This window comes from Pteronotus mesoamericanus, unplaced genomic scaffold (assembly GCF_021234165.1).
Source record: "Pteronotus mesoamericanus isolate MK-2021 breed Mesoamerican mustached bat unplaced genomic scaffold, CSHL_Meso_final contig_50, whole genome shotgun sequence".
In the NCBI taxonomy this organism is placed as follows: domain Eukaryota; kingdom Metazoa; phylum Chordata; class Mammalia; order Chiroptera; family Mormoopidae; genus Pteronotus; species Pteronotus mesoamericanus.
The window spans coordinates 6,560,569-6,576,659 of NW_026555186.1; the positions used below are offsets into that span (position 1 = coordinate 6,560,569).

The 16,091-nt window shown below is 42.2% G+C and overlaps 1 protein-coding gene across 4 annotated transcripts in view; it reads right to left on the reverse strand.

Moving 5' to 3' along the window:
- TRIO (trio Rho guanine nucleotide exchange factor) overlaps nucleotides 1–16,091 on the reverse strand; it is a 317,818-nt gene that overhangs the window by 22,585 nt on the left and 279,142 nt on the right. For 2 of the 4 annotated variants that reach the window (XM_054578325.1, XM_054578324.1), the window contains exons 36-42: nucleotides 15,071–15,241; nucleotides 12,365–12,460; nucleotides 6,686–6,834; nucleotides 5,532–5,598; nucleotides 3,804–3,907; nucleotides 1,762–1,831; nucleotides 262–351 (exon numbers count right to left, since the gene is read on the reverse strand). In XM_054578325.1, the coding sequence (XP_054434300.1) occupies nucleotides 262–351; nucleotides 1,762–1,831; nucleotides 3,804–3,907; nucleotides 5,532–5,598; nucleotides 6,686–6,834; nucleotides 12,365–12,460; nucleotides 15,071–15,241 (747 nt within the window). Of the gene's footprint in view, nucleotides 1–261; nucleotides 352–1,761; nucleotides 1,832–3,803; nucleotides 3,908–5,531; nucleotides 5,599–6,685; nucleotides 6,835–12,364; nucleotides 12,461–12,611; nucleotides 13,506–15,070; nucleotides 15,242–16,091 lie in introns of those variants that run through there. The other 2 variants (XM_054578323.1, XM_054578326.1) reach the window with 2 other exon arrangements.

Below are 16,091 nucleotides of genomic sequence, written 5' to 3' on the forward strand. Positions count from 1 at the left end.
TAAGTTTAAAACTGATTTTTAAAACAAACCAACCAACCCTATTTTCACAATGACCCCAGTCTTCTGAATGCTAAGGGATACAATCATAGATTGAATTCATACTTGTTTCTCTGATTTTATAGGAAAGAAACATAGGTTCAAAACTCTTATAATTGAGGCCAATTTCCTGAATATTTCTGGGTAACAAGTAATATTTAAAGTTTTGAAAAGCAACTATTAACAAAAGATTTGGAAATGCTTTGTTTCTATCTTAGATCTTACCTCAAAAAAGGTATCAATGTATTCTGATACAATGTGCTCAGACTTTGGTTTATTTTGACAATAAACTATGTACATGTGCAACCTTCTCTCCTAGGAATGAAAACGACAAACAGACGGGTTAAAACAATGAGAAGTTAATTAGAATATAAGAACACACACACATTTTAGCATGTTCAGAAAGGAAATTTTCTTAAAATAAAACTGTATGGTTCAGACTCATGGGAGCACATCCCGAGTTCATGGCATAGGTCGGCCTCTTCTCCAAGGCTCCGGAACAGTCCTTCGCTGTCGCTCCCTCGGGTCTAGCAGGCCCCTCACTCGACCGGGCAAGTACCAGTGGCAGGGGAAGGTTGCCCAGTCCCGCTCCCCCTCTCCTCCAGCAACCACCAGTCCGTTGTTTTCTGTATTTATGAGTCTGTTTCTGTTTACTTGTTGAGTTTTCATGTAGTATCTAAGAAAACTATCTACATTTATCTAAAAAGGCTATAAAAATAGTCAGCCCTTTCCAACCATGTCTGTCGGAGGATGGAATTTTTTCCTATATTTTAACTAAAAAACAGCACAATAGATTGAATACATAAGCAGATAGGAGATTCTATCTGTCTTCTATTGAACTAGACTAGTGATTTTCAGCTTTTTTCATTTCACAGCACACATAAACTAATTACTAAAATTCTGTAGCACACTGAACAACATTTTTCCTGATATGACAAAAAAAGGTATTATTTTAATTGATTTACAAAAAAAAAAAATTATCTACGCTTTTTGTTCCAACATGACTTTTTAAAAAATCAGGTACCTATACTTGCATATAAAGATTTCTGGTACCAAGAATTACCAATCAGAGGAAACCTTATTATGCAATGTGACCAATAAGATGCGACTCTATTATATGATCTCTCTCTATATATTTATGGATCAAGATAGGGCATTTACACTCAATGGCTATTGCCATTTTTTATTTGACAATCTAACAGAAAAGAGGTCATTCTTGCGGCACACTGGCTGAAATTTGCTTAGCTAGATATTAAAGAGATTTGCAAAAATATAACTACTGTCACTAATTTTTTGAAAACAGAATAGTTTTTCATTTAAATAAAACCCTTCAATGTTATCCCAGCTGCTTTACAGATACGCACATATTTGGCTTCTACGTGAAACCCACTGCACGTCTAGGTGTGCCACCCTCTCCCCGCACACTCGTTTTCCCACAGGCATCCCCAAATACGCTCGTGCTTCCGGTCTCGCTCGGGTCCCCTTCAGACCACTCCGTGCTGTTGTGAGCTGAAGAGCCGGCTGCAGCCAGGCGACCAGGAAGGCAGACCGTCCGTATGTAAAAGAGCTGGCGAGGACTTTGCTTCTACCTCTCTGACACTGTGCAGTTTGATTTTATGCTTAACCTAAGCACTTCTGTAAATGTGAGTTCACTTTTAGTTTGACAAACTGATTACTAAACATGACAATATCAGAACAGAATATAAATAACAGTATTGTACTTACATGTTTCACAAAAAGGGATCCTAGCTTTTCTGGATCTTCAAGGCACTTCTCCAACTCTCCTAAAAAAAAGCTATAACAAGAGAAGTATTACAACCATTTCCAATTTGGCCTTCTAATTTTAGACTGTGGTTCATAATTCTAAAGCAGTCTGTCTGGACATGAGCTGCTATGGGGCGTAAAGCACTCACAGTGACTTAGGACAGAAAGCAAGAGAGACACAGTTAAAAAAGACAAAGCAGAATGACAGCCTCCCTTAGGTGGCAACTTCCCCTTCCTTTGGGCAATTAACATTTTTTGTCTCATTAAAAAAAAAAAGTGACACATGCAATAATATCCTTACTGAATACTGGGAGAACAATATATGTTTCAAAGCAATGTTTATTATTTCAAAACATTTGGTCCTTGTACCTATAAGTTTCATATTCTTCTATTATAATTATTAGGAGGCTCAAATTGAATAACATGTAAAATACTAGATGTTATCTGTGACAGTTTTATGAAGTTTTCTCAAACATTATCAAAATCAGCTTCTAGGTTATAAATGTCAGCTCTCATTCAGATCAAAATTAGGTATAATCACAGACACAAAATGGCTACGGACAACCGGCCTGCGTCTTCTGGGCTGTAGCTGTCGGTCAGATGGATGCCCACCTCATTATCACGAACATGTGATGATATTTATGCGTGGTATTTTATTAGTCTGCAAACCTGAATACCAATTAATGCTGTGTTGAACTATCTAGCTTTTGGGTTCAAATATCGCCTAGTTCTGTGGACGTCATGGCAGACAGTCTCTCGGTGCCAATTTCTCTGTCTGGTCAGCCAGGACCCCCGTGTTATTTCCCCTTCTCTGTCACAGACTAAAAGCCAGCCTTGGGAGCAGAAGTGTAGGTAAAAGCACCAAACTTTCCTTTATAAATTTCCTGTAGGCTGCCAGTAAGCCTATAGTCTACAGAGCCACGAGTTAAGAGTGCTATTTCTAAAGTTGACCAATCATTTTTATCTGAGCCCAACTGAATTAGATATTATAGGAGATATAAAAAATTAGGACCCTGCACCTGGGTTCAAGAGTTTTACATTATATTAGGAGAGGTAAGTGTTGAAATAATAAAATACCACTGGATACACAGCACGGTAATTCCTCCTTATATTTGTAGAGTATATTACAGCTTCAAAGGCACATTTACACGTTATCTGTGAGGAGGAGAGCGTGCTTCTGATGGGGGTGACCAGGGCTCCCCGGGAAGTGCGCATCTGACTTGGGTTAAGAGGCTGATGACAGTGTGCTCTAAGCCGGGGCAGCTACGCCCATGAGGACAGGAAAGCAGGAGGCCTCTCCACATAACAGGGACCAGGAGAGTACAGCTGGAACATTCCATGATAATAGCAGCAGCTGGTATAAAGCAATCCGTAAATCATGAAGGATTTTTAAAAGTAGGAGCAAAGTGACCTGAAGGGACAGATGTGCAGTGACCAGCTCTGGCAGGCTGCGGCAGCTGCTATAGAAACAGCCCCCACAAGGATGCCCCTCTCATTAGGAGAGGCGTGGCGATGTACTGGGATCAATTTGATTTTCACGGAGAGTCAGGTCTACTTCTTCCATTAAACATCAGCTGGAAAAATGTGTATCTTCAAAACCCTCAGTAATCAATTTATTCAAGAGGTGTCTGTAATTCTTTAGAAACATCTAAGGAGGCTTACTCTATGCAGATAACATTCTAAGTGCTTCGCATGTATTAATTCAGTTCACAAAAATCTCAAGTCAGGCCCAGGCTGTGACCCCGGCAGTCAGGCTCGGCACCCCCATGTGGGACCCCCGGATGGACCAGTACGAAAGAGATAAGATTCTTCTGCGGGCCATGAAATGCTACCACAAAATTCCTTGGCCCATCACTATTTTCTTTGCACCAGCTACCTCCACTGGTTACACAGGTAATACAATGAAATGAACCAATGAATACCCAACCCCATTTGCTGCCATGCTGCAGTCTGGCAGGTGACGGCGTGTGCACACCCTCAAGCATGACGTGGATTTTACGTACTCTCGGTGCCAGTCATAAATCTGATGGATGTTGCCAAACACAATCTTGTCTTTGCCCTTCATGTCATCAGGAACGCCATCTTCTTTCATAAGTGCCATGTAGCCCTATAATAAGCATTTAAAAATGTTTATTTCATTGAACATGTTTGAGTAATCAATTGTTTAGTAAAAGTCATAAAGGATAAAATAGGCATATACTGCATCTTGGAAACAACTCTTTATTTAAAAAAAAAAACAAAAAACCAAAACCAAAAATGCCATATGAAAAGTGTCCTTAACTGGCACTTAAAATATAGTTGATCATTGAATAACACAGGGGTTTAGGGGTGCCAATCCCCATGCACTTGAAATGTACGCACTTGAAAAATGACTCCTCAAAAACTCAACTAAGAGCCTACCGTTGACCAGAAGCCTTACCAATAAAATTAGCTTGATTAACACATATTTTCTATCTTGTATGTATTATGTACTGTATTGTTTAAGGTAGAAAAAAGAAACTTTACTCCGAAAATCATTAAAAGGAGAGAATACGTGTGCAGGACGTATCAGTGGACCCACGCAGTTCGAACCCCGATGTCCCAGGGTCAGCACACGCATCTAAGCAGGACGTGTCCCACTGTCACGGCCACTGCCGGGGGGCTTCTCCCTGACCTGCCTGGCATGCACAATCAGATTTCTTCTGAGGAACTGAAGAAGTTTAAATAAATGCAAATGTTTTCATAAAACAAATCATCTTATCGGCTTATAAATATTAAATATTTGGCCAGAAACATTTCCTCTGTTCTCAGCATTTCTTACAGAAACCGACTGTTTTCCTTTTAAATTATTTAAATAATTTGTTAAATCATGATTTTTTAACAATGACTGAATAAATATATTGCTGAAATGTGATTAAAACTGCCATTTAAAGCAAAAGAAATTCTGCCTGTCCCAGAACCACTTACATATTCAAGGGACTTATTTTACTGTTAATGACTGCAGACAAAGCAAGTACGGTAAGTTTTTCCAGTTACACAATTAACTTATTAGCTGATTAACTTTTAATCAAATATAGACCAAAAAAGTATTGTCCCATACACATTTGCAAAGCTGAAAGAGTAAGTGCTAAATTCTGTACTGTAAAAATAGCTTTCGGGGGAGCTGAGTGTATGAGGCGATGACCATGCCCCGCGCCGAAGGGCAGGGAAACGCGCGGAGCTGGCCCTCGCTCCGCATGACAGGCAGTGGTTTTCCGACCGCTACACAGGACATAGCAACCTCTGGGCAATGGAAATGGTCAGACAATCCTTATGGAAAAACTGTAAGCGAACGATCTGATGTATCCACTGACATTTCCTGAACCGAGGTAGACTGGGGATAGAACTGAATCCACAGCTGGACACACTGACTTTGTCAACCAGTGATGTTCTCATTTCTGTGGTGATTCCCACTCAGGTAACATAATTAAAGGCAAGACTCCCATGTAATAGATACAATGGCTGGGTACTGTAATTTTACAACTTAATTATTAAAAAGAAATTTAAGTCAGGTACACTAGGCAAAAAGAGGCCTTTAAAAGTGCATATAGATTGTTAAGATAACTGGCTAAATTTTATTTTTCAAAAATACTTTTTTTGGGTCAAAAATGTTTTTTAAAGCTTTTGAGAAGGTGTCAGTGTTAAATTGTAACATGATACCCCTTGGTAGACTCTGGAGGTTGATAAAGGTTATGAAATCTCTGAAAACATACCTCAACCACATAGCCGAGATCCCGCACGTAGTCACGCTCTGTCTCCACTAATTCTTGCAAAACATAGCTAGAAAGAAAACAAGTGTTCACAACCCAGACTCTTCATTTTCTAAATGAATTCTTTCACACTTTTGCTTTTGTCAGGTCAGAATCCCCTAGGAGTGGCAACTGAGTGTCCAACTCTGAGTGTTCCAAGGCCTTACAGGTTCACAGGGGATCCTGAGGGCTGAGGAGGCCGCAGTCGCGAGGTACTTCACACTCAGGGTGAATTCCCACCACCAGGCTCTGATCACATTTACAAACACCCAAGAAAAGTTTAGATGTAACTTTGTTATAGTGGCATGACATTATAGGAAGTAGGCTTTTGCTTGTGTTTTGTACTGTTCTTGTTTTGTAAGCTTCATTGGACATACAAGAAAAAAATTTAACTCAGAAGGGTTGGTTTTAAAAGACTTTAATGTAGAAGGTTCAGTAACTGCTTAAGGCCACTCTCAGATAACGGCAGACAATTACGTGATCAGTAGAGCGATGGCATCCTCTGGCCTGAAGTCCCTGCTGCATTTGTTCATTCATTCACTCAACCATCCAGCACTGACAAAGCGCCTCCTGCGTGCCCGGCATCACTGCAGGTGCTGGGACAGAGCCCCAGAACCACCCAGTCTCCGCCCTCACGTCGTGTGCCAGTTTTCCTCCCTCCAAAGGCAAGTTTAAACCTCTTATCGATCAGGACTCTTTTTTTTTTTTTTCCCTTTCACCCTAAGATGTATTACTGGAACTGAGAAACACTACCACTAATGTGTATTTGAAAAGTATTAGTTTCCGGGACTGTATATAATTTTATGTTGCCTTCCTTTTCAACTATGTATACAATAGAAAGTATAGGAGTTTCTCACCAGAAGTAACAGGAGGTATTCTTGTCTCAAATTATTTTTATTTAGGAATAAAGTATAACATACAAATGAAACCATAAGAACTGCAGCTCTGGCTTACTGAGCCCTTCTGGGGCCTGCACACTTTTCAAACATGTAGTTACTCAGAGAGACCCTGGGTCACCTCATTGCACCCAGTCAGACGTGAATCCCAGTCACATTTCTGAAGGTGACGATGGGAGGAAAGCCACCCAAATAATGACAATGAAAACATTTGTGTCTTACTGGCGTCTCTTCAGGGAGCTGGACTTCCTTTCTTCCATCTCATCAATCGGCGAGGAGGAGGAGAGAAGGGAATTGTCTGAAGGGTTGAAGGAGGGGCTGCTGCTGTCTCCCTGGTCAACTAGGAGTGAGCTGGGACGGTCCTCCAGTGCCTGAAAGAAATGACGTCATCAGTCCTGCTTCTGCCTCATCGGAGCTGAGAGCAGGATGAGAAAACCTCTCACTCAGAAGATACAGAAGACCTGATTGCAAAATCAGAAAGTCTGTGTCTGTGAAATCACACAGTATTTAATAACCCCCCTCAACATTAATTTAAAAATTGAGTGAGAGGAGCTGGATAAAAGAGGAACGTTAGAATGCAAAAAAAAAAGTAAATTTCTATACATTGCTCATGATTATACGTAATTAGAAAAACATACAACATGTTTACATCAGGGCACTGCACCCATTTCAAATCCAGCAATTTTCTTTTCGGTTATATTCCTATGGAATGAAAACGTGATCATTTCAGATGAGTATGGAATTGCCTTGGTCAGGCCAGCTGACCCCAGATACATCCAGCCATGTGCCTCCGTGGGCCATGTAGCAGCATCGGCCATCTATATTTCAGTTCAAACAAAATTGGTTTGGTTCTTGATTACCTATGGAGTCTTGACTCACGTCGGTACACACTGATCACTCAGCTAAAAATAACGCCTATTTCCGTGACACCCTGTGCTTTCTGTTCTCTCTCTTCTGGAGGAAGCAGTTGTCATGCTGGCCTCGATTACTCATGGAAAACTCCCTGCATCTAACCTCCCCCGCCACCATCCCCAGGATTTCAGTTTCTGCAGCTGACAGTTTTGTTGTATCTCCTGCAGAACCTCCAGCAAAGCTTTGGGGGTGATCAATAAATCTGTGAGTTAAGTATTGGTGACATCCTTTCCTGCGTTTGTGTGATAATGACTTGCAATTGATTACTTTCTAACTGGCACATATCCATTTTCTTCCTTAGCCTGAATACACAAAGCGTAGGTTATAGTTTTAAAACTTCCAAAGCAGGCCAGCTGGACATAACAGAGATGATCAAGAAGTATTTAGGGACTGAACTGGAGAAGGACGACTGACTTATCTTCAAACATAAAAGCCCAACACAAACTGTAAGAACACAATATTACCTATCAAACCAAACCTCTAACACTTGCTTTATTTTCTCCCCTTCAGAGAGCCGGCTGATTCTGGCTCCATCACCAGGCGTAGCTTGGAGGATAATGACTGTACACATACTCTTGTCCACCACACTCACGGAACTGTGGAAATACACCAACTACTGCTCTGACTTATGAAAAGACAGTTGAGGGACAGGGTTTAATGAGCAAACAGCCCTCTCATTTTTAAAGAATTCGCTATTGACCTTTCCTGGAAGCAAGTGTTTTGCAGCGAGCAGCAGAGCCTGACCGTGCTCCTTGGTTCTGGAGGTCTTTGGCAAGTGACGAGAGTCTGAAGAATGAGGGGGAGGAAGGTCTGCACTGTCTCCTGGCTCGGTCTGCAAGGGAACAGCTGAAGCTTGTCAAGAGTTGACTGTCTTCACTTGAATGGTGAGGAAAAGAAAGGAGAAATGCCCCAGAGCTGCCCTCTTGCAGTGGAGCGAGTGACGAGGCCAACCCCTGGGCTTCGGGCATGTCCACAAGGCCAGTCCTCTATAGCAGGGGGAAAGGCTGCCTGGACCAGAGCCGGCGGGGGGCGGGGTGTCACCAGGCTTTCTCTGACTGCCTGTCCTCTGAGGTAGCTGGTCTAGACCTGGGTGAACACCCAGGGAGAGACATGGGTACAGACACCCTGATAGGATGTGGCCAAGGTTATGTTTTCTTGTCACATTATTGTGGTCCGCTCCCTCAACCACAACGCTGCCTTGGACCCAAAGCGACTGGAACTTGACAGATTCAGATAAATTATCTGTGAAGTCCTTTGGGTCTGGTGGTGTTTTAGTGGGTAAGTTCTTTTCAACTTTCTCTTTCTTAGATGAAGATAGGTCTGTGCAGCTATTTTCTCTTCTGAGGTTACTTTTGGTCAATTAGATCTTAAAAATTGTCCTTTTCATGCAGGTTTTCAAATTTACTTTCAAAGAGTTGAACAAAGTAATGTGTTATGACTGTTCCAATTTCCTCAGTTTACTCTTCCCTTATAGTTTGTTATTTTGTGAACTTGTGCTTTCTATTTTCTTTAGAAGCTTGCCTGATATTTATATTGTTTGAAAGAACAAATTTTTGGCTTTATTTATTATCCTACTATTTTTCTGTTTTCCAACTCAGTAATTTCTGTTTGTATCTCTATGAACTCATTCCTTCTGCTTTGCTTTGGTTTATTTGGTTGTTCTTCTACTACATTCAGTTATATGTTTACTTCATTAATTGCCACTCTTTCATTTCTTTATATTTAGATTGCAGAAAACCCCAAAGTCAAATTCAAATAGTCGCTGTGGCTGTCCATTGCTATTGCCATACTGTCAATGCTCAAGAAAGAAACACAGCCTTTAGATACCAGTTGGATTGGGAATGTGGAGACAGGAGACAGGAGCAAACCCCAGGGAACAGGTTTCTGGGTGATTCTGATTTTTCAGATTGAATCCACAGGTTTCCAGGTTAAGAAGTTCAATTCTATGACTACTTAACAGCTGAGCACCTTCTTCCCTCTCCTTCCCAGTCTAATCCATTCATACGGTTTCTGATGCACAGACCAGCCAATCTCCAAATCCTATCATGAAGGCGCTCTAGCCTTTAAATCACTCACAAGAAAATGAACGTGTTGACTAAAGATCTACAGCACAAGGTAAGACAGGCAGGAGTAACTCAAGAGTCACAGGGACCAGAATAGGGTGAAGAACATTAAAATGATTCCCTAGAGTTTGTATTGACAAAAAGTAGTTCCTGTTTGTTATTAGAAGGTTAGTGACAGGACATCAATACAGAGTTATATTTCTCCTGGACCAGAAAAAGAGGCAGAATCTAGATTACCTTCCATGGAAGATGAAGAAGGGGTAAGTCCATCATAAAAACATGAATATGGTTCTCCAACAGGAAAGAAAAGGCATTAGTGAATGCCCACACAACAGAGCCTTGTTAGAAGTTGAACAAACCACACCCTATTCATGACCCCCAGTTTCACAGCTGAGAGACAGGCTTCAAGGGGCTGCAGCAGTCAGTGGGCGTCCGAACCCAAGCCCACCTGACTCCAAAACCTATGTCCTTCCCACAATGTCAGTAACTTTATGTCTGTTAGGAAGAGACATACGTTGAGTAGAACTGGAAAGGGGAAGGAAGAGACATATGTTGAGTAGAATTGAGATAGGGGAATAAACAAGTAAAAGCTGAAAGAGACAAGCCATAGAATTCCTCTCCATTTGGAAGTCTATCTAAATTAATTACAAATGAATCTCAGACCACTTAAAATGGAATTTAAATACGTGCAGAATGACTAGCAAGTTGACAAAGTGTTTCCCTACAGCATTCCTTGGGAAAACTATTTCAATTCATAGACAAGAATGATTTTAATGGTCACATATAATTGATGTGTATGAATGGCTGTTTTTAAAATGTTTAAGGATGCTCGAAACTCACTGAATACAATTTAAGTGTCCTTTGTCTGGATCATTAATCAAGTTCTTCCAAAGAGATAGCCAGGATGCGGTTTAGCTCAATTCATACCGACATGATTCCCGAATTCTTGACCCGAGGAGTCACGTTCTTGAGTTATCTGCCAACGCCGAGCAGCCTATCTTGTCTAAATTCCTAACTTCACATCTAATTTCACAGCCCACTGCATCCTTTTCAGGACAGGGCGCAACTGCCCGAGGGGGGATACCAGGTATAGCAGGGCAATACATGTCAGTCTGAAGTTTTCTTGATATAATTCCCATTTGTCCTAGTTAACCACTTTCATAAGAAGCTGGTTAGGAGCAGGAGGAGAAACTGGAATGATGTGTATGGTACCTACATACAGACTGAAGGAAGGTAAATTCCTAACTTTAAAGAAGTATGTACCCTTTGATGTAGCAATTCCAGTGCTAGAAATTTGCCCTTCAGATATGCGTATAAATACAGATGCAACAAATGTGGATGTTTGTAATAGTGAAAAACTGAAAACAGCTTAATATTTATTAGTATAAAATTTATTTAAACAAATTATAGTATAATCATGTCTCTGCCCCTAATTAGCTGGCCAAATTTTTAAACATCCTATATGCCTCAGTTTCTGCATCTGTAAAATGGGATAACAACCATGTGCACCTACCTAATAGGGGTATTGTGGGGAGTACTTAAAACATGCTTGGCACTTAGAATAGCACCTAGCTTAGAATAAGCCCTCGGTGTATTATCACTGCACCCATTAATGGAATATTATACAGCTACTTAAAAGTATTGAGATAAATCTGTATGTACTGATGTGAGAAGATCCTTAAGATATAGTGTCTTAGGATCTTAAAAACTGAATGAATCCATTTTGAAATAAAAGGTACACACACCCACTCATGTATGTCTGCACCATGAGGGAAACATCTCAGAACTGTTCAAAATGACTACCTCTGCAGGGTGGATTGGTGGGAGCGGCTTGAGGGCTTTTAGTCTGGGAGAGGTGACTTTTAAAAGACGTTAAATAACTTTACAGGGGTAGTACAATATACTAGTCTAAAAAATTGTTACCATTAGTGGTTTTTCTACTTCATAATTAGGAAAACTGAAGAAACACAGAAATATCTGAATCATTTAGAAGCAATGCACACCTGTCTAACTTCAAAGATCGACAGACACCTGCTTTGAGGCTTTAATAAATGAATCCATGTTGACCAGCTGACCATACAAAGGCCACTAAGAAATAAAACCTGCACACAGCCATCACAAATCCTTCTCTCTTAAACAATGTAAATCCAAACGAAAGATCTGAGAGACAACAAAAGAAGAGTGTCAACCTATATTAGTAACCGCTGACCCTGCACACATCTTTAGACAAGACTGGAACTGAACACATTTGTTATGAAGGTGCCAACGTTGAAAACGGTGTGGGTGAAGGAAAGGACTAACTTTGGCTCTTGGGGGGTACCTCTACCTGGTAGCTTTGGGCCAAGACAGGCTACGCTAATAATGTAAATTCGGTGGGGCTTTGATCCATGAGCTGTCTTGATCTATGAAGGGGCAGGGGTCAAAGGTGAGCCATAAGAGCAGTCAGTCTTGTAAATGTGACTGAGCCTCCCAACAATGTCTGAATACCAATGCTTGGGTAAGTGCCCCTGGTTGGCAATACTCTGTACATAATGCCACCCACTGTTGCTAGAAGTCAGCACTGTCCACACTGACTCCACTGGGCAAGGACACCAGGTACCTTGAACCTGGAACCTTCTTGGACCCTATCCCACTTCTCTTTCCTGGTTGATATTAATCTGTGTCCTTTCAATGGTAATGCAGTGCAACTGTGGCTTTTCTTAAGTTCTGGGAGTCCTTCAAGTGAACTATCGAACCTGAGGGTGGTGTTGGGGACCCCAAACATGCAGCCGGCCAGAAGGGAGGGTGGTCCTGGGAACTCGCAGACTGTTCAGGACGCCACAGGCACACTGCGTAGCGCAGAGCAGCATGTGGACAAGGGCACATCCACCTGCGGCAGCGCCTCCGAGCAGCTTCCAAACCTCAGCCTTTCCCTGGGAAGCCTTACCATCTTGCTTTTCACGAGTTCCTCAATTGCACTGACAAGCTCAGCTGCACTCGGCGTTTCGGAGCTGGTGGGGCGGACTAATAACCGAGAAGAGGCCTATGGAAGAAGTTAAGAAAAAGAAAGGGAAGGGGGAGGGGAATGCCTTATGTTAGTCACTGGACAGACAGTACATTCTCCTGCAAGCTCAAGCTCTTTTTAAAAGTAATTCCAGACAAAAAGACCACAAGTTTGTCTTTGTTTGCATTTATTTAAAGTCATCCTTTCAAATTTACAATATTCTGACATGAAATATTAAATAAAACCTGTCTCGGATACATGTGGAAAGCAGACAAAGTCTGTTTTTAATCTGCAATCGTGTAACATCATAACGTTTTTCAGAGAGGTGACTGGGCACGAGGAAATTTTAACTACAACGTTTGTAACTGCTGGCTAGGCCATTGGCGAAGGAGGGAAAAAATACAGGACCTGATCGATGGAAGAATGAAAGGCTTAAGGTCTAATGAATGAACCCTTAAATAACCAGGAAACAAAACAAGATACTTAAAATGGCTTTACTGTGCTTATGGGGTTAAAAGAAAGGAATGAGAAAGAAAAGGAACCAGGGTGCGCTGACCAGACAGGAAGGAGGGGGGACGAGCTCACCATTTTCTGTGCCATCCACTTCCCCAATGATTAGTGCAGAGTACAGAAGATCTGTGGCCGCACAAGCTACCAGATGCCGTTTACGGCTAGAATCAGGGTGCGCAGGGGTGACAGTTAAGGAATCTGGGGGAAGGGCTACTGAGTTCAAGTTCAGTAATTAGCAAACACAGTGTGTTTGCAGATTACTTGCGCCGTTCATTGATTGGAAACTAGAAGAGGGGCATAATATGAACCTCACTTCATATTAAGGACAGCGGAGATGCATGCAACACACAACTAGCTGTCCTAACAATGCACTTCTCACAGCAGACAGGTATGGATTTATGCATTTACAACGAGGCTTTTACATAGGTGGATTCAGGTATGCGCTTTGCAAAATGAATGCTGACTTGGTCTAATGACATAATGAAATATGAGATGAAGAAAACAAGGAAAAAATTCAAATGGAGAGGTAAGGAAACTGAGCCAAAACAGACACAGAACACAAATCAACATAATGCTGCAGTGAAAGTTTACAAAAAGAGAAAACAGAACAAAACAAAATATTAGTCACAAGATAATATACTCTCGGGGAACATCACTATAAATTTTTGTAAATGAAGAATTGCTGTTGATAATACCCTGTGAGGTAACACACTAACCAATAAATGATTTTAGCAAACAGAAGACTATTGTGTAATCCCCTGCTTAAGTGGAGAAAAATTTATTTGGTGAATAACCAGGCTTATCACCTCACTTTTGGCTACCAGTCCAAATTTAAGAAATTTCAGTTTTCTGCTTTTAAGAATGGGATAGCTTAGAATACTACAAACTGGCTTCAGAATTGTTAAGAGAAACAACACAGCCCCATTTCCTGCCGAGTGTACTCTCTGCAGTCGGGGGCGAGGTCCTCTCTCATCTCGGGTCCCACCCACCCCCGACGGTGTGGGGTATGGTATGCACCTAAGATGCCCCAAACTCCAGGTTCAAACCCAAGCCACATCCTTCAGCCAAGACCCACAGCTCCCTGACTGTGTACTGAGTGCCACAAAGGAAGGAGGAGGTAAGATCTACAGAAAAGGGGCTGGAGAAAGGTCTGCCTTGAGTTAGACTCCTGTGTCATCTGCCTTGGCAGCTGTCAATCACTGGGCCCTGGCTGACCCCAGGCCATAAAGCAGGCAATTTGGCAGGTAATCGTAATAGCGTGATAGCGCTGAGGAGGGAATCAGGAAAGGGAAACCGGGGAAGAACTGGGAAAACTGATGGAGACATCTGTTTCATTCCTAAAACTTAGTTATTGCCAAAAATATAAAAGATAAAAATCACCAGTAATGATTTCATAGCACAGTTTTCAACACCTGGCAATTTGGAGGAGCACAACAGGCTGGGATGCGAGAGGCCGTGCGAGCCAGCCATCAGGTTTCCTTTTTGATATTTTAGGGTTCTACGCTTGGGATATATTAAATAATCATAGATTATGTAAGAATGCTAAAAAACAGCAAGAAAAGGCTGACTTGGCTTGAAGCCTCCACACAGATCCAAGGAGGAGTTTCTGAGCTAACGCCCGCCCTTGGACGCCCTATCCCCACACCCCAGTGTCATCTGGGTTTTGGGTCTGTTTGAAAAAACACAGCAACACAATTTCATCTGAACCCAACAGCCATGTGCAAAAACAGCTAACAGAGAGAGCCGGGAGGCCTCACGCCCAGGGAGGACACAGCCTCGCAGACTGCGCGTGGCTCTCCAACTGCTCTCTCAGGGACCCTGGTCAGGACAGTAAAAAAAAAAAAGAACATTACTTTAAAAGTAGCAATTAATTACTGCGGCACCATTAAAAAGGCGCTGAACATATTTACACAAACACATGTGTATGAGAAACTGCACACGTCGGCCCATTACTTAGTCTAACTGGACTCTGTCATCCACAAAGATTTCGGGGTAAATACCAGTGGAGTTTGCCTGGGAAAGCAGTACGTTTCCCAGGTGCCCCTGCACAGCCCCGGAGTCACCTAGCTTCTGCGGTGAGGCTGGAACAGGGCAGCTGCTGCAGGGCCCTCCCCTCGTGCGGGCGGCGCGGCCCCCTACCTTGTCGTCCTGCGAGTCTGGCTGGAGCAGGCTGTGTTGCTGGATGGCCATTGGCGGGGGCAGGGGCACGGCGTCGGCCCCCTCCTCCCCTTCTTCTTCGCCGCAGCTCTGCATGCCTGAGGATGAGGACTTGGAGAGCGTGCCGCTGCTCAGGCCCTCGTTGCGGCCCCGCTGAAATTGAACCAACATTCGCTCATTATACTCTAGGCCCTGATGCTCAATGTCAGTTCACAGAAAAGCGCCCTAAGGGGTTAACTGGAAAACTACAGCCTGGAAAAAGACAGAAACTCAGATGGTGGATCACAGGAACAAGCTCTTTCCAACCCTGACGGTAACTTCTCATTCCTTCCCGCAGCCCAACCACCTTGCTTGCCAACTTGGGACGACAGAAGGACCACTGAGTGTGTCTTTTGAAGGAACTGCCAATGGTATCCGTTAGGCTAGGAACACATTTCATCTTTGAGGAGGAAAAGAAAAAAGTTCAGAAATTTGAATCATAACCCTCATGATGATTCAGGTCCTTTGGCCCATTTTCATTTCCCTTTCGGTACCCTGCTAGAACAAAATTCATGGAAATAATAATAGCATAAAAAATGCAATCCGAGGTGCATTTTTAAGAACCTGAATGATCACATGACTATGCCTCTATTCTTTCTTTAAGAAAAAATTTCAGTATTATTTCTACTAAGAGGACACAGATTTAGAAAAAAAGATGAGGACAAAATGAACCATGCATTCCAGTGCAAATTCAAGGCAAAGCATGCCCAGGAAAAAAGCAGCAGAAAACCTGCATCTGCAAAATAAATTAAATCATACAGAGCTGTCCTTTCTCTCCATCTGACCTTTTCTTTCTGAGTCTATAAAAGATCCTGGCGGGTCCAGTTAAAAACACTGTGGGCCCCCCACCGATACCACCAGTGCTTTTGGCCCAACTTGGGGATCATGAAAGAATTTTGTTTAAGGTATAATTTAAAGTCCTCTTGTTCCCCACAAAAGGAAATGAGAAAAAATTCCTGGCTGA